The sequence below is a fragment of the Cygnus olor genome, chromosome Z, assembly GCF_009769625.2.
Source record: "Cygnus olor isolate bCygOlo1 chromosome Z, bCygOlo1.pri.v2, whole genome shotgun sequence".
In the NCBI taxonomy this organism is placed as follows: domain Eukaryota; kingdom Metazoa; phylum Chordata; class Aves; order Anseriformes; family Anatidae; genus Cygnus; species Cygnus olor.
The window spans coordinates 10,198,081-10,216,187 of NC_049198.1; the positions used below are offsets into that span (position 1 = coordinate 10,198,081).

Genomic DNA, 18,107 nt, shown 5'->3' on the forward strand with positions numbered 1-18,107 from the left:
GAAAGAAGGGAAGCGAGGGGGGAATGATAGCCCCTGGGTAATGTGGACACCGTTCAGGGTGGAGATGTGGGGGCTGGAGATGATGGTGGCCTCTGCTCCTTCCCTTTGTGTAGGTTTGGACAAGTCTCCCAGGGGAGCTGCGGGATGGCTTCAAATTATGGTATATCGCAAAGGGCTCCAGGCATTATGGTGAGGTTTGGGGCTGCCCTCTGCAGTACCCCACAGAAGGAATCTCTGTGGGGCTGGCAGCTGCAACCCAGCATCCAGGGACTCCTCCGCTTTCACAGCTTGCTGCCAAGGCAAACCTTGACAGTGGCAGGTTCCTTGCAGACCCCTTATCTCAGCTCTAATGTTTAAACAACCATGTTTGTGCCAGGTTATTTCTCTCCACCTTTTGCTGATTTCCATAAACAATTTTATGTAACCAGCTGGGTTGGACTTCCATTAGCATGGAGCAAGGTCTTTTTAGTCATTTTATAATAGAAAATTAAGTTGAAAGAGCAGTATTTTCCACTTTTAATTTTTATTTATTTTTTATTAATTTTTTTAGTCCTCAGCTATTGGGAGGCTTAAGGAGCTCTTGAAAGGTGGCTGTTCTGGTTGCAATATATCGTATGCATATGTGATGTATCACATGGTCTGAATTTTTGGGTAGACCTGTCTGGTGCCAGGAGCTGGACTTGATGATCCTTATGGGTCCCTTCCAGCACAGGATATTCTATGATTCTATGATATAATATAATATGATATAATATATCATATAATTATCATATAATGATAATACCCAGACCAAGAAACAGGAAATTTCAGGTTGTTAGCTACAGTTTGAATTCTGCTTTTGCATTTGCCGTTTATCACTATATTTCATTCGAAGATGCAGCCTACAGTGTAGAGAAATAGTCCCTAAGCGAAACTCATCTTGTTCAAACAGATGTTATTCAAGTAGCTCCTGGGGAAGATTTTGAGAAGATTTTCTATTTTTATTATTCTTTCAAAACTCATCCTCTTGCACCTACCACCAGGGATACACAGTGAAGTCCAGCAACCTCTGTAATAAAGTGTTACGATCCACAAAAACGGCAGCTTTCAGGCTGTCGTGCTACATCTTCTGTGACTTATCTTCACCTGCAGCTGGCTCTGTTATGAAGGAAAATGCCCCACAGCTGCCAGGCAGGCAGCATTGTGGACACAGATACGTTAAATCTCGTGTTAACCTGCAACAGTCAGCAGCAGAGTGCTAGGTGGTGCATGGGCGTTTAATGAAATAGAAGGGCTTCTCTTATCTTTGCATTTTACTTTATTTGGATTTTTTTTTTTTTTAATTTCAAATCCTTTGGAAAAAGGGACAAAAGGAGGAGTCAAAATGTGATAGTAGTGAGACTCATGGGCAAACCTGGGAGGACAGCATTGCAAAATGCTTGCTCTCTGCACACCCCTGCAAGGAGACTGGTGGCAGAAAGTGTTCACAAAGGGGTTTATTATTATTATTATTTATTTATTTATTCATTTATTTATTTTTATTCTGCTATCGCAGCTCTGAAAGCTGGATGTGTATGTGCAGGAAGGAGGAGGGTGAGCCTGCCTGCATGGCTGCCTGCATGACTGCTTTCCCCTGTTCTTCGTGTAGCTGGCAGCACACGTGCACGCCGCTTGGACTGCAGCACCTATGGACACCTGCGTGGAGGGTTCACCAAACAGTTAGCAGAAGAAATGTCAGTCAACCAGCTACTTCTAGAAGGCTGTTGGTTCTGGTAAGCTGTGGGAGCTTGGCCCTTCCCTGCTACGTACTTTATTGCTCTAGGAAGTAATTTTACAAGAGCACCATAAAAATCCTCTGACAAAACCCATATTGTTCATAAATACAGTCCCATGTGTCTTACGGAGGCATCTTTTGTTTTAATATGGAAGCCCCTTTCTCTCCCTGCTGCTCTCAGATAACATATATGCTGTGGCATGAAATCACACCAAAGGGAAGAAATTCCGGCTGGTTGCCTGCCAGCAAAGCAAGAGGGACCCAGTAACCCCAAGGGGTAGCATGGTCTCCTTTACACCTGTGATACTCTGTGCTAGAAGGGGAGCAACTCCACAGCTTTTCACTGTGCTCTTGGGGTGGTGAAGCAGGGCAAGCGGACAGAGGAATCCTCTGCAGTCTCATGGTGCTTCTTCCTCAGAGCCCATCGCTTGGGCTGTATTTGCCAACAGTTTTTCCTTTAACCTATGACAAATAGCTCATCTTTTCTCTCTGCAAATATTCCTCTTCAATGAATAAAAACTACAAAAGCAAGAGGAAAGCTTTCCCTCTAGGCTTCTCTATTGAAGAATAACCTTCTGTATTCCTCAAACTTCTCCTGTTAACACGAACAGAACAAAAACTGAAGGCACAGCTCTAAGGCAGGAAACAAGCCTGTCTGGGGTGAGGGCTTGTGCACCTTTCCAAGATAAAAGCACCTCCTCTTGGAAAAGCAAAATCTGTGATTTCTTTAAAATGAAATATTCTCTCTCCCTTTCTCTCTTTCTCTTTCTTCCTTTATAACAGGGAAGCCACAGCTCAATTTAAATGTGAATCAGATCAAAGCGTGAAATAGCACAAAGGATGTTGCATGTTCCTATTAAATCAAAAGGTGACCATCTCACAAACCACACATTGAATGTGAGACACCAACCTCAGGAAATACTGGTCTGATATCCATGTGGCCTGCTGTGTACAACACATGCCATCCGTATTTGAAAAGAGTTAACTTAGAAAGCAAGAGCTACAAAGCAGAGATCATACAGTCAGAGCCAGTGGAAAAGATGTCTTTTCTGTCTGGCAAAGGAAAATCTGGGAGGAGATGGGCTAGTTGCCTACAAATACTAGGTAATATACTAGGTAAATACTAGGAAGGGAGAAACCCTGCTTAAGCTGAAAGGTGAAGTTGGAAGGAGGAAAAGAAGAGCATGAATATGTATAGGCTGGAGATGGTAGCTGCTGACTCATTCCTGTATATCACTGGAGCAGACCACCAAAGAGTTTGTGAAAAGGTTGCTCTGTGGCCACAGGGACAGTGCTTTGGACTCCAGAGGTTCCCAGCTCCCCACCACAGATGGCAGATCTGTGCCAAGGGGAGTTACTTAAGGATAAAACTTAGCCAAGAATAAATATGGCTTAAATGGGAGTATTTCTGCTGGTCAGAAAGATCATTTGAGTTTAAGGCAAGGCTTTCAGAGCACCTGAACATCCTTCAGCTCATGGATATGTTAAGGCACCTGTTTTTTGGAGGAACAGCAATAGTGGCAGTGTCCGTGTTGGCCAAATGAAGGTTCACTGCCAGAAAGCACCAGTCATGTATCTAGCATGTATCAAGACCTAAGATGATAAGATATTGGGAAAACGTCCCCTGTCAGGGTTTTTGTTTTACAGAAACCCTGTGTTGCTGGCTTAGCTGCTCACTGCTTGGTCAGATAGAGACATCACACTGCACATGACAGCCCACGTGTGCTCAAGGACGAAGAGCCCCAATATGAACAAGAAACGTTGTCTTTGGGATGCTTGGGATCGTTGCCTCAGAAATGGGTTCAATTCTGTTGACTCCTGCATGAGTGTTTGAAAGACTTTTCTGTGAGCAGCTGTAATTGAGAGTTCAGTTCCCATGGAAGCTGCCCTATTACGCAGAGGATTTTTTCCCTGAGATAAAAGGATGCTTCTTGCTTCTCCAGCCTTTTGAACAGGGATTTGTAGTCTAAAAGCTGGCAGATCTCTTTGTGCTATCTGTCTTATATGGTTATGTGGTGAGAGTGTCTGAGCTTCCCATCTTTGCTAATGTATTTATGTTCAGGAAACCCCTTATCTTTAATACCTCCTCCGTTAATAATTGTCACAATCTCCATTTTGTGGATGGAGGATTGAGGCACAAAGACTAAACCCTACCCAAGTGGCCATGCTATGTGGGGAAATGGCTGCAGAGAGTGATTTGAAGGGCCAAAGTGGGACATTATGGAGCATGCCAAAAGGAAAGACTCAGGTATGGTGACAGGTTGAACAGTGCAGGGGGAGCCTCTAGTTAAAATTAAGCCAGTGGTTAATGTCTTAAATTGACAGATCACTGTCACTTCCAGATTTTGTCAAGTCACTTTTAGGAAAAGCCAAGCTGGGGACACAGGAAAGAAGATACGTGAAGATGCAGCCCAAAGCTTGGCTGGTTTTTTGATGGGGATTGCTGTCTCTTGCTGCCCTGTTCACCTCTCTGCCTGCAACATGACTTGAAGGTGCACTCCTTTTGGTAGGACATGAGGCAGAAGTCCTATCCATTTCCAGACCTTTAAAATTTCACAGTTATCTTCCAGGTTGAGCATTTCAGAATGTTAAAGGCAACATCTTGGTTTAAATATAATGGAGGGAATTACAGGCTACTTCCAGTGCACGTATGCGTTGTTCTACTGCTACTGCACTGACGGTCTGCTGTGATCCACTCTATAGAAAGCTGCACATCAAGATACTATTGAAATGTTTCCCTCACACAGGTAGGATGCCATGTAGTGTTGTGAAAAAGATCCTGCAATCCCTTAGGTGTTCTGCAAATGTTACATTTTATTAGTAAATAAACGGAACAGAAATACCAGTGAAAGCCAGCTCAGTAGCTTGTTGCTTTTACAGCGAAATCTGGGTGGTGCTTCCCAATACTGGAATATCAATCCACTGCTTATTCTATATTCAGCACTCAGTTCCTGCCAAACGTCATGGGGTAAATTAAAAGCATTTTTATTTCCTTATCTTTAGAGCTTAGCCCCAAAAACCTGGTCTGAGATGATTTTTTTTTTTGTCAGTTGCATAACAGAAAAATCGTTTAACAGATCTAAAGCTTTTGATTTAAAATAAAGCCCCTGTGGGTTTGCTACACACCAGGTTTCAGTTTGATTCATTCTAAAGCAGCAGAAATACAAAATTCAAAATAGGCATAAGAGCAAGAAAAGCAGAGGAAAACACAGTTTACTTAGTGTGCAAATATATCTATGGGATTGCTCTTTCAACAGAGAAACTATAACAAATTGGCACGTATAAAACAGCTGGCAAGCTGCAGTAAGTCAGGGACCACCCATTTATAACCTTCCTATCGAACAGCAGGTGATCCTGAACCAGTGGCTGGAGCTTGAGTAGTCAGAGAAAATAAACTCTTGTTCTGCAGAGAATGAAAATTAGGTATCCTGGTGTAGAGTTGCCTGAATTTTCTGACTCGTTTCTGAATTTGCAGAGTACCTCAATCTTAGTTCAGAAAGATGAATAGTTTCAGGGTGTCAGTGTGCTTGCTGCACCGTATTTCCCCTCTTTATATCAGTAAAATTCTCCATTAAAATAAAATCGCAGTGCTGACAAAGTGTACTGCCTGTGCTAGTAGAGCACACTGTGAGCTGCAGAATTTAGACCTAGTCTGCAATAGGATTTAGGGCTTTGCTTATAATTATTTGTGAACTTTTTATTCCCTTTTGTGGATTTATAGAAACAGACCTGGAAAGATCTAATGACAACAATGTCCAGAGGAAGAGCTAGAAAAAATAACAGAAAAAGATGCATTTGGAGACTATCACTTCATCTGGTAAAACATAGAGAATTTGATTTCATAGAACAACTTTAATTTAGTGGGGAGTAATTCTACCTTGCAAAAGTTTCTCTGCAGTAGCATGGTCCCTCTTCCAGCCTATCTGAAGTGGAAAGGAGGGAGGGGATGGACAGGCACACAAGGAGCCACTGTACTTGGGAGTTAGGATCTGGCTGAAGTACTTACACAAACAATCTGTTTGGATCTGATAAGGACTGTTAAAACACTTCCATCAGAACTGCAGGGAATTCATAACACCTGTGATAATCCTAGTGTTCATAGTCATTGCTGGTAATGACATCTCTCCCAGCAAAGCTCCTAGCTACAAGATGCTTACTTGATTGCCATGCTTACTAATAACATGTTACTATGATTTTAAAAAGGGTGACATCATCTGCTTTTGATGAGGTAATTTCTGTATTATGGTAGCATTTGCAAGCTGTAGGGAAGATGAGGATTTGCTGTACCAGGTTCTGTGTGATGCTGTGGGTGACAATCATGCTCCAAAGATTTCAGTCTTTAAATTAGGACAGGCAGAGGAATGGGGAGCAGCAAAAGGAGAACAGTCATGATGGATTTAGAATGATAGAATCACAGAGCAATCTAGGTTGGAAAAGAACTTCGAGGTCATCAAGTCCAGCCATCAGCCTGACCCACCGAGTACCACGACTAAACCACATCCCTTGGTGCCATGTCCACATGTCTCTTAAATAACTCCAGGGAGGGGGACTCCAGCACTTCCCTGGGCAGCCCGTTCCAATGCTTGACCACCCTATCTGTGAAGAAATTCTCACATGGCTAGCGCACAGATTAGCTCCTGTGCAGCTAAAGGGTTTTCTTTTGCAACACGGCTGCAAAGGAAGAAGGACAAGGAGAGGTGTGCGAACAGCTTGGAGATCCCCAAGCTGATCTTTCACTGGCAAAAAGTTCTGAGACTCCACTGAAAGCTGAGGAGTACTGGAGATATGGAAAGGCTGAGGATCTGGCATCCTACCCTCAGGCATGCAGGAACTTGGACGTCCCCTGGAGTTAACTGGGAAGCCAGTGTTGTGCTCAGCTTGCAGCTAGGCAGGCTTTGAGGATATGAAGCAAAAACACGGATGCTGGTACTACCAGACTTAAATAACATGTAAATAAGCAAACCAGAGCTTCTGTGGAGCATCTCAGCAGCACTGAGGCCGGTTTGGGGCAGCAGGAGGAGATCCCTTTGCCACCTGCCTTGGTGCTGGCCCTTAGAGCTTCCTTGCTGACGATGGCTGCTTGCACTGCTGGGGGAGGAAAGTGTTCCCAGTCCTCTGAGACCGTCTCTGGCAGCAGCTCGCAGTCTTCTTGCTTGTCTGCAGGAACAAAATTCAAGGGATCTCCCTTGCTATCTCAGAGAAGCTGTACGTTTTCGCCACATCTCCATGACTGATACACTTCTGTGCAGCAAACACAAAGGCAGTAGGACACACTGCTGCGCAGGACAGAACTCATTGTCTCCTGTCTAGGTCTGAATTTTGGGAAGGCTTCTTTGAAAGACCCAGCCAAGAGACTTGCCCCATGCCCGCTGCAGGCTTTTGGGATATTCTAAGCATTAATGGCATAGAAATGGCTGTAGAAATCACACTTTGCTTTCGAGTATCAATGTCAGGAATTATTTGTTACTCGTTGGATCATCTGTAACCAAAAGTACACTGCAGTGTGAGGCTTATTAACAGTTTGGGATGAAGAAGTGTGAGGGTTCTGGGATGAAGCAGCATGAGGGTTATGGGATGAAGCAGTGCGAGGGTTCTGGGATGAAGCAGCACTAAAAGAATTAGAGGCCACCAGATAAAACTACGAGGACCAGGCTCAAAGGAGCGCAGGAGTAAAACAGTCAGAAAAAAAGAAAAAAGAGACGCAAAGCACCGTGAGGAGGAGGCTCGGCCCTCCCTGCCCTGAGGGGCTTCCCGAGGCGGCGCCCCCTGTCGGCCATGTCGGGATGGCTTCGGGGAGCTCCCGCCCTGCACTCCCAGCCCCGGCCGCTGCCACCCCTCGGCGGAGCTCGGCGGCCCGGCTCCTCCTGCGCTCCTCCCCCGTTTCTCCTCCTCCTCGTCCTCCTCCTCCTCGTCGGCCGGCCGACCTGCGGCTGCGGGGCGGCATGAGGAGAGCCGGGGGCGGCTGGTGGGGCCGCAGCTGAGGCGCGGCGGCGGAGGGGGGCTGCCGCCATGTCGCTGCTGTGCGTACGAGGTGAGTGGGGCAGCAGCGGGCGGGTGCCCGCGGTGGCGGAGCCGGGTTCACGGTTGGTGCTACCCGTAGGTGGTGGCCACCCCGCACGCCCCTCGGGTTGTCCTGCCTCAAAGGGGGGGAGAGGAGTGGGGCGAAGCCGTGGGGATCCCCAAAGGGACAGGCAAGTCCGCCAGCACCTGCCTCCAAAGTTGGTTTCCACTCTGAGACGCCGCTCACGATGGGAGCGCAACTGGAAGGTTTCAAGTCTGTGTGGTGCTTTTCTTGTTTTATTTTTAATTGACGGTTTCCATCCCTCTTGGCATCCCAGTTGCCTCTCAGTTGAGCCCACGTTGGGTTGAGAAGCTGTGAAGGTGGCGCTGAGCCTCGTACCTTCAGGTGGAGCCTTCAGCAGGTGGCCGAGTCCCCCCAGGTCTGGCCGAGGGCGAGGACAGCTTTTGGGGCGAGGAGAGGACCCGAGGAAGGCAAGGAAGCAGCAGGTGCGATGCCAAAGAGCGGCAGTCCAGCCTGGTGCCAAAACCTCGGAGTGGGGAGGAGCCGTGTTTGAGTTTCGTAGCTCATTTGTACACGAGTCAAAACGCTGCCGCTGAATGAACCTGCACTGCTGGCAGAGAGCAGGCTGCTGTCACTAGCTTTAACATTATTATTCTCAGTGTCTGTGCTTCTAACCTGCAACATTATTTCAGGTACATTACCAATTATCTTCTCCTCCTGCTATCGAGCCTCGTTCCCTTGCTGAACAGGTTACTGAAAAGTAGTGCTTTCTCGTGCAGGATGGGTTGCAGGGCTAGTTGCTTGCTCTTTATATCCAGTTCTCAATTTCTTGATTTCTTGTGCCAAAAAAAAAAAAAAAAAAAATTAAATCCCTGAAGGGAACCATCTGCCAGGACTCGTGCTTCTGGGACGTGTCTCCTGTCAGTGTTCTGCGCTGAACGCCGGTCGCAGGGTGTCCCCACAGCTGTGCCCTTCGGCTTAGAAGTATTGTTTTAATGTTCTCAGCTCCTTTGCCAGATATGATAAAAAACTGACACTGGTGTGCTGCTGCCAGTTCAGCTTTTCTTTTGCTCGTATCTCTTGGTCTGGTAACAGCTCTTCACCCAGCTGTTCATCACCTTTTTGAATCAAAATCAATGTTTTGATGATAGTGTTAGTAAAACGATGCCAGCAGAATAATACCAAGGTATATTGAGTGTGCAGTGTTTTGGGGAGGGCACTATCCTTGTATGAGAGGGCTTCTTAATTTTCAACCCTTTTATTAAAAAAAAAATAATAATAATCCTATTTTAGGAGGTAGGAGAGTTTTGTAAGTGTGGAGCTTATCATAAAAATGTTCTCTGTAATCTCTAAAGCACACTGAGCATCTCTGGTGGACTTATAAATTTGGAAAGTTTTGCCAAAATGTCTTAACTGAAACTGATTCTTATTAGCTCAGGGATGCTTACATGTTATGTTTTTTCCCCCCATTCTTCTTAGTGGTTGATCTTCAAAATGCTCTCAGGCTGTCTTATGAAAAAAAATCTGCTTTTGATGCCACATGGCACTTGGCCACTTGTGTTAAAGGTGTATTTATACCCCGTCTACTAAGAGTAGTGAAAGACCATGAACTGGATGTCGCAGTTACGGAGACAGTCTTGCCTTGCCAGGGTGTTCCTTCATGATCCATTGAGTCTTTGGGACAAAAGCATTTCAGTGGTCCAGAATGATACACTTTTGTGTTTGGCTTATTTTTGTCTGGGTGCAAAGATCTAAGGAAGAAACTTGAAGTGGTTGGTGACTGTGTGGTGGAAAACAGCTGTGAAAAATATCTTTCATATCCACCTGCTGCGCTACGATGGTAGATAATACTGGCAGTGATTTAGATGATACAGAGCACCTTTATTATAAGAATGCAGAATATAGTCAATTTACTAAATGTGTTTTTTAAAATGGTCATGACTGAAAGAATGAGCTCATGAGAACTCACAAGTATGAACCATTAAATATAAAATGGTGTTATACTGGTGTAGAGTGGTCTGAAAAACAAAATAGGTACCAGAAGGTGAGGTAAAACAGTCACTTTTGGGGCAAGCAGGAGTAAGTTCTATTGGCTTATGTGTTTATTTATAACAAGCTGCTTTTTCATTAAAAATGATACACATGTAAGTTTGCACAGTGACTTGGGGTTGGATGCTGTAGACCTGAGATTAAAAACAGAAGGACAACCAAAAACCTGTGAAAGAGAAATAGGTGGTTAGGACGCTGTTAATCGCCTCTGAATTGCAGTTTAACAGATAAAAGCGAAACATGGAAAAAAATCTAAGTGGCAGGGTAACATGAGGCCTAGCAGCCAGAAAGTGTTGTAATTCACAGATTTTTTTTCCACTTGAATTATGTGCATTAATGATATTTTAATGAATGGATAACCTAAAACAGTGCACACAAAACAGATCCGAGCTCTGCCTTTGTTCCCCAAAGAGCAGCTGACATTTGTGGCTTGATCTCATTTTTTAGTGGTACATTTCTTTTTCTTCTCAGAGATCAAATCAGGTATTTTTTTTCAGAAGCTTTGTGCCATGTCTGTTGTAGAAGTACCTGGCAGGAAATCTAAACTCAGCAGAAGTCTGAGTCTGGCCTCACTTGCAAGTGTTTGGAGGATGTGGGAGGTGGTTGTAGGAGCGATCTAAGGGACTCTTGGGGAGGAGGAGTCTTGAAAGATGCAGAGGGTGTAAGAGAAGGAGAAAACAAATTCTGAATTTTACACGACTGAGGTCTTTAGAAGAGACTTCTTCATATTTTGATTCTACCGCTTAAGTGCTAAAGAGATTGCATATACTCCAGTTCAGAGCAGCTGTGTCTGGATTATGTCTCATAATCTTCTCTTGGCACAGTTCGCTTTATTAGTTTGCATTTAGGGTTGTGTTTGTGAAAATAGCATGTATTAAATAAAAGTAGTCCCAGGGAAGCAGTCTAGTTTTTCACATCAGTCTTGCATTGTTAACTTTCTTTTTTTTTTTTTTTTTTCTTTTGGAAGTCTTGATTTTTACCTTGGATCTTAACTTCATTAAATTTCTTCTGATCTTTCCTGTCTACCAGCTTACAGGCAGAAGTAGCTGCTCTCAGAACAGCTTGCAAGGGTCATACCAAGCGAGGACCACCCCGAGGTTGGATCACCTGGTCACCAGTGTGTTGTCATCGGTTCCTTTGCTCTGTTTGCATTGTTGTCCAAAGATGCACTTCAGACCCTTTCACTTGCTCACTTTTATTACGTTTTACTTTGCCACCAGCTCTTGGTATCTCAAGATAATGGCATAGCTTCTTACCAAACCCAGTGATGGCTCTATTCTAGTCTTCCTTCTTTATAACAGCTTATGCTGTGTCTTCAGTTCCTTTGTCTCCCTAGCTTCTGGACCTACCTTCTCAATCTGATAATAGTAATAAAAACTGTGTTGCTTTGTCTCATATATCACCTGTCCCATTCACTGTATCAGTATCTGAAATGCTTTACTTTGCCGTTCCAGGGATATTGGCAGTGGGGATCTTGTGTCATCCCTGCATGTGGTGTGTGGCTTAGTCCCGTGAGGGCATGGTGCTTTTGTCTTGGGGTCTGGTCTGCAGTTTCTTTCGAGACTTAGCCTGAGGTATGTGGGACATGGAGTTAGGAGATCTGTTCTGGTCTTGCTCTCTGAAATTTTAAGTTTTTGACTGCTGTGGGAAATGATAACACCTAGAGGCTAGGGACTTTCTTTTCATTGCATGCTGCTTATGTTGCTGCTGCTTTGAAAAGCTTGCTTATCTGGTGACTTTTTTTGGTTTGTCAGAATAACTGGAGTGGAACTCAGGGAATTTAACAGTGCTTTCTTGTGTTGCCAGCAAAACTGGGGTTCCAGTACCTGCCCACCTGATTAAACTCTGTCGTTCAAGAGAAAGAAGCAAGTGGGGAAAATGGAAATGGGTGTTACTAACACTAGAAATAAAACCATGTCCACCTTGTTGAATATTTAGAAAAATCCGTAACTAGAAGGCCAGTAATCAATCACAAGGGCTTTTTCTTTGTGTTTAAAGGGTTTTTTTCCTCAATACAATAGCCTCAGCTCAACTCTGTGTTCTTTGTGAGGCTGAATGCAGTGCCTCCAGCTCTTGCTTCTCAATGGTGAAGGACTCTCTCTTGTAAATAGTACTCTTAGCAATAGAGTGATTGTACTGCTGTGTTGTGACTGACTGCTTTCTGAAATGGTTGCAGAATTGAAAAAAACAAGACGGCAACAAAACCCTACCTGCTTTTGTGTAGATTAAAATGGAAAAGAGCAGAATTAGATTCTGAAGACAGTAGCAGAAGCGCAGGTATTACGACAAATACATTGCTTCATGAAGTTGCTGTAAACTATAACAGACTCCTTTTCTCTAGCTGCAATTAATCAGGAAACTACAAGTGTACGTAGCGTTGGAACAAAATAAAACGGCTTACAATTTTGGGTAGTAATGCTAAGATAAAGTGTCTTAGCTCTTAAAGGAGCCTCATTGCATTGAGTCTTAAGTTTGGGGTTTGGAAGGCTGACGTTTAATTGGTGGCTTAATCAGAGAGGGAACTGTAAAGCTTTCAAGCTTCTGTTGTTAAGTAGTAGGAATGCTTAAAACCTACAGACTGCATTTGTCTTGTGACGCACAGATGTTCATTCACTTTTCTATTTCAAACCCTCCTTCAGCTTTGGACACTAGTACTGCAGTGTTTCAACAAACAGTGTGGATTCCTTGTTTTAAGAGTTCGGTCACTAAGAACTGCTGAAAAATCCTCTGGTTTTCAGTGGATAAAGGAAATGTACAGAGGTGCTTCCTGAATTGGAGCAGCAACTGCTTTTTTTTGCTCAGTTGGTGTCCTCTCAGCTGACTCCTTCAGTTTGGGATCTGCCAGGTCAAATGTGTTAAAGTTGTTTTTAACGTATGCAACATACTGATGGATTTAATCCAAGTGCTGTAAGTTCCTCGTTTTGAACTGTAACAGTCTGAGAGCTAGTTACAATTTACATAGTGTCATATAAAGTCCAAGCAATATAACTGCTTATTTTTTTTTTTTTTTAAATCCTGGACCTTCCCTTAAATATTTGGCTTGGAGGCTTGTGAAATGCATATGTCTGGTGGCAAATGATTCTTTTATTACTTTGCGTTGAAACTTTCCTCGCTTGTTTTTTTCCCTCTACCTTGTTAACAATTTTTACACAGTATTTTGGAAACTACTTTAGTCACTCAGTGAAAGCTGTTCTCACTGCTCTTCCTAGAGAGCTGAACCGGAGTGCTATGTCTAACAACACTTCTCTTTTCATACAGGGATTTCATTGTGTGGTCTTGCAAACAGATCAGGAGCTGCTGTGAGGATGTGTTTGGACTTCCCTCAGTCTCTCTTTGGTATTAAAACCTGCTAGTACCTGGCATTTTCTTTGTATTAAAGTGCGTGGAAGCAACTTGCTTTCACTGCTTTATCAGTCATCATTTCTTCAGAACTTTACCTCCTTAAACACTGATTGCTGTATTAGTTTTTACAGACATTTGCCTGGTGTGCTCAGTGATCTGTAGGTACCTGTCCTCCTGTGAGCATGCTGAGTGTCACCTGGAGTGTGGCACTCTGGTCTCCTTAGAGACTCTTCTAATCTTTCAGCATGTATTTAAAGCAAATGTCACTGGGCTCCAGGCTTCTTCAGATGTCTAGACTTTCTGATTTTTATTATTTGCATCTTGGGTTTTGTCTTCACTTACTGGTGGACTGCAAAGTACCTGGTCACACAGGTGTCTTGCCTCTCCCCAGGCATGGAGCAAATGTTTATTGTGTGCTTGTCATTTCTTTGCCATTGGCAAAGAAATCAGTGACTGAGTTAGGATGGCAATGTACTTGTTAGTGTTTCTTTTTGTCCTCTAAGATGATTAAGATATTTTTTGTTGGGTTTATCTCATCTCCCCCTACACCTAGGGCCAATTAACATGTATTGATAACTGTTTATTTCTTGGATGTTGTGTAGTGGCTTGTATCTCTTTGCTGCTTTTGGAGTGGGGTGGACTAAAACTGTACTTGCTCGAGGAGTAGTGGCTTCTTGATTCCCTAGAAAACTCTTCATAAATGGTTCCTGCATCTGATATCACAGTTTCTGTTCAATTTTATTTTTCTCAGTGAAATAACTAATAACTATCCTCAGCTTTGTGAATTTCTGAAATGTCTCTTGTGTATTGCTAGGTATTTGATTTGATCACAACTACTGTAGGCAATTTTGAAATCATCGTTCTGCAAAAGTAAATTGTGATAGGGATCCAAAGTAGTTCTCCTGCTTAGTGCTATTAGTTGGAACGCTATCTACAAGTTTTAAAAGAACTGTGGAATTGCCAGTAGGCGTAAGAGCTCCCCAGTATTTCTCAACTTGACCAGCTTTATTTGACTAATATTGTCTTCTGCGAGTTCACATTTCAGTTAAATACTACCATACCAAGCACCTTGCTTGTAACACGTTTTCCTGAGTGTCTGTGTTTCTAGTTGAGACAGAAAGAAAGCTTCAATTTTAATCCAGATTTAAAAAAAAAAGTTTAAACACCCCCCAAACTATGATTGGTTGTTCAATGAAAAGATAAAGTGAGGTTTACACAGTGTATCACAAAAAGCTGAGATGCCCACCTCCTTCACCAGGCTTTCAATATAGACTCCTTAAGTTATTTTTCCAATTATTAGATTTGAGTTTCAATTGAATTATCAGACTTTCATGTAATACAGTGAGTACCTGTTGATGTTAGTGATCTTTCCCTTCTTACGCAGTGTGGAGTGCAAGAGACCTGCAATGGATATGGGGTCAGGTTAGAGGAAGAGAAGTCCTCACCTGAAGAATTCTTTTGACTGGTGTTGGTTGAGCTCCGTAAGCACCACGTTACTACATGAAATCACACCCTGCTGTTATGGAAAGTGGTGAGGAAACAGAGGATGGTGCTGGCAGGTTTGCTGTATCTTTCACAAGTAGGTGAGGGTATCTTAAAAATGAAAATAAATGCTACCAGCTGATGGTTGTGACTCAGCTCAAGTTCTCTCTAGCATGCTGCTCTTGAGTGTTTGTAGGTTCATCCTTTTGTCAGGTGAGTTGGAGGAAGATTTGGAAAGAGCCGTAAGGGAGTTGGGTACCTGCATTCAATGGGGAAGCCTACGTTCAGAGACCTTCAGCTTATTGAAATTCTATACTGAGAGTGTTTAAGCACCAGGTCCAACCTTTCCTTAGAGACAGGGTGTAGTGGATGACTTTAGTAGTAGGGTGATGCTTGGACCAGATGATCTTGGAGGTCTTTTCCAATCTTTATGATTTTATGATTCTATATTAAACTGAGATGTTGTCAGGTAGATATTACTCCCCCCTACTTTGTTTGTAGGATATACTTTCAATGTCCAGACTTAAAATTTATAGAGGTTTTATCATTTCTGGGCATGGTTCCATGGGTTAAAAGCTGTGTTAAGCATTAAAAAACCACCCCTGATTTTGTTCCCTTTTTGCCTGCCTGTAATCTAGGAAAAGGGTCATTTAGGAACAGAAACGTGGCATGATCTTCAAACAACTTTGTGCAGGCTTCAGGCCCCTCATCTTTTTCCTTGCACCCAAACATCCCTTATGAATGGAAAGTGAATTGAACTAGAAGGGAATGTCTGATGCGGGATAAGAGAAGGTGTCTTCCTCGAGATAATCTCTAGCCTAAAACTGTTGCTGAGTTTTAAAAGAAGTTTGGCTTCCAGCCCTGGCTGTGTCCCTTTAAGGAATACTGGTTTTAACCTTATTACTTAAAGCTCCTGTGACTTAACCCTCTTAATTCTTTACAGCCAAATGCTCTTCTAAGGAAACTCCAGCATTTCCACCATGGAGATGTAATTTATTGCTACAAAATAATTGCAGAATTGCTCTTCTGAGCGTCGGCTCACTCCGTGCTTATTTTCTCAGCCAAGGTCAGTGTAATAATATTCAGCTTAAGGTGCATAATTAAAAAAAAGTAATTAAAAGGAGGAGTTTTACAGTAAAGGCTATATTGGGTCACTCCTCTGTCCATATGAAGTCTGCAACATACAGCCAACCTGGTGCAACCTTTCTTGGCCTCTGCTGAGGAAGGGAGTTTGGGTGTGGAGCTAAACCCATTAAACCCTTCATTCCTTTAAAGCTTTGTGCCAGCACAATGGTAGCTTTTCACTGTGGGCATTTTTTGTATCCTTTTGTACCACTGGGTACCTGATTGAGGCCAGACAGCATTGTAAACTTCAGCGATGGAGAGCTGCGTGCTTTATTCTGCTCTGCACTGAATGTTGGCATCCTGAGTGTTCCAAGAAGGTTTCTTTAAGGCAATTTTTTTCAGCAAATGCTTGACCAAATTATTCAAAGACTGCTATGCAAACTCATCTCTTTCAGATGATTTTTTTTTTAATTGCTGAAAAGTATTTTTTAAAAGATATTTCAGAACAGTTCTGTATGGTCAGGTAGTGATGGAAAGGCTATATCTGAAGAAACTGTGGGACAAATTTCATTTAAGCCATAATATAAACTGAAATTTTCTGCTTGGCCAACTTCCAGTTTCCAAGGAATTAAAATAAAATGTAAATGAATATGGAGTCATTTACATTTCTAGAAGGAAATCCTTTATGAACACCTGCTTTTCCTGAGGGATTTCACAAACCCCAGAACTTGTTTTCAGGAAATACCCAGGGCCTTCTGACTTCCAGTGCTTGTGATGATTCACATTTAGCCATCACATGGTCTTCTGCAGCAACAGCCACGGCCCTTTGCAACTGGAGTCCCTTTGGGGTGTTATGACTGCAGGTGCACTGGGGATCTGCAAGGTGTTATGCTGGAAACCTTTAATAACTGTTTTTTTCCATCATGCCAGCAGTACTGTGCACTAATTGAGGTGATGCCAAGGTAGCTTATCAGCTTTGGGTGAGGAGGGAATTTGACTGCTGCATTAAGAGCTATGCACATTTTAGAAAATTGTGTGTCATTCTGATTCTGTTCAGACTCCCTATCTTTTGAGCTCTTCATCATGCTTTCTTTATAAGCAAGTGGGTGGCGTTCTTGAGGAGGTTGCTTGGCCTCTTTGAAAGGTGCATTTCATGTGACTTTTCTTAAGAGCCGGAGGGCCATAAATTACTAAAAAGCTGAGTCTGCCTTCATTTTCGGAGGTGGGAGTTCAAACAGCACCAAAATTATAACGATGTTTTGTAGACTAATAAGTTCTTGTTATTTATGAAATAAATTCTTTCTATTTTTTTTAGCTCACACATGCCCCAAACTTGAAATCCTGATTTGAGCTGAAACTTGCAGTATGGAAACTTGGACATGGCACGTAACATGAATAGAAGTTGGTGGGGAGGGGGAAGTGGATGTGAGACAGTAATTTTGTTTCAGCCTTTCCTACCTGGTATAACTTGCTGCGTGTGCAAAATTTTATTAGATTTTCACATATCAAATTAAGTAAGTGGAGTCTGCGTATGCTCCATTTTAATAGCAGATTTTTTGAGGAGATTAACTGCTTAGAAACTCTATAGTTATAAGGCCAGAATGGATTGTTGTAGTAATCTAATATGACCCTCTGTAGGACATTGTATTTTTTTAGTATAACAAGTATTTTAGTATAACAAGTATTTTTTTAGTATAAGATCTTTTTTAGAAAAAGATCAGATTTTGAATTAAAATTGATGAAGGATTTGCGGCAGTTCTAGGCAGCAAAGTTGATTATCATCATACACAACAAATTTATGCTTTTCAACCTGAACTGGTTGTGCAGCTTAGCATCACAGCAGCAGGTGTGCCTTTACTTAGGTTGGAGAAACTGTTAGTAAATTCTGATCCCCCACCCTTCCAGTACTTAAGGACTGGGGAAAAAGGGTATTTGGTAATGCCTGTTACTTAAGTGGAGGTTCTTGGCTGTTTTATGGATGATCTGACTGTAATGAGAAACACATATATTTTTTTGGTGGTTGAAAGGAGATCAAGACACGCCGCAACCTGCCAGGCTGGCGTGTTAAATCAGTGTTTTGTTACGCTTTGGCTAGGTGGGAAGAGCGTGGTTTAGCAGGAGGCTAGCAACAAACCTGTTGTGAATTTGAGTTTGTAGTTACCGTTCTTTAAGTGTGGGACACTACAGTCAAAGGTCTAGAAATGTGTTCAGGCTCTATTGGAGCAGAGCTGCACGTGACTGAAGTGTGAATACACCGGAGTTAACCCTGTGCACGCTTGCTGGGGCTTGCATTCCAGTTTTTCTCAGCAGCAGGAAAGAGATGGCGTTGGAGATGAATTAGGGATTGCATGACTCTAAAAATAACAAGTGATGTGTAAAGTTATAGGAAGTAAA

The 18,107-nt window shown here is 42.9% G+C and overlaps 1 protein-coding gene across 3 annotated transcripts in view; it reads left to right on the forward strand.

Annotated features, from left to right (window-relative positions):
- Positions 1 to 7,599: 7,599 nt before the first annotated feature.
- The window catches only part of UNC13B (unc-13 homolog B), a 212,485-nt gene continuing 201,977 nt past the window's right edge, over positions 7,600 to 18,107 (forward strand). The window contains exon 1 of one of the 3 annotated variants that reach the window (XM_040540269.1): positions 7,600 to 7,784. In XM_040540269.1, coding sequence (XP_040396203.1) covers positions 7,763 to 7,784 — 22 coding nt within the window. In that variant the 5' untranslated portion in view covers positions 7,600 to 7,762. The remainder of the gene's footprint in view (positions 7,785 to 18,107) is intronic. The other 2 variants (XM_040540270.1, XM_040540271.1) reach the window with 2 other exon arrangements.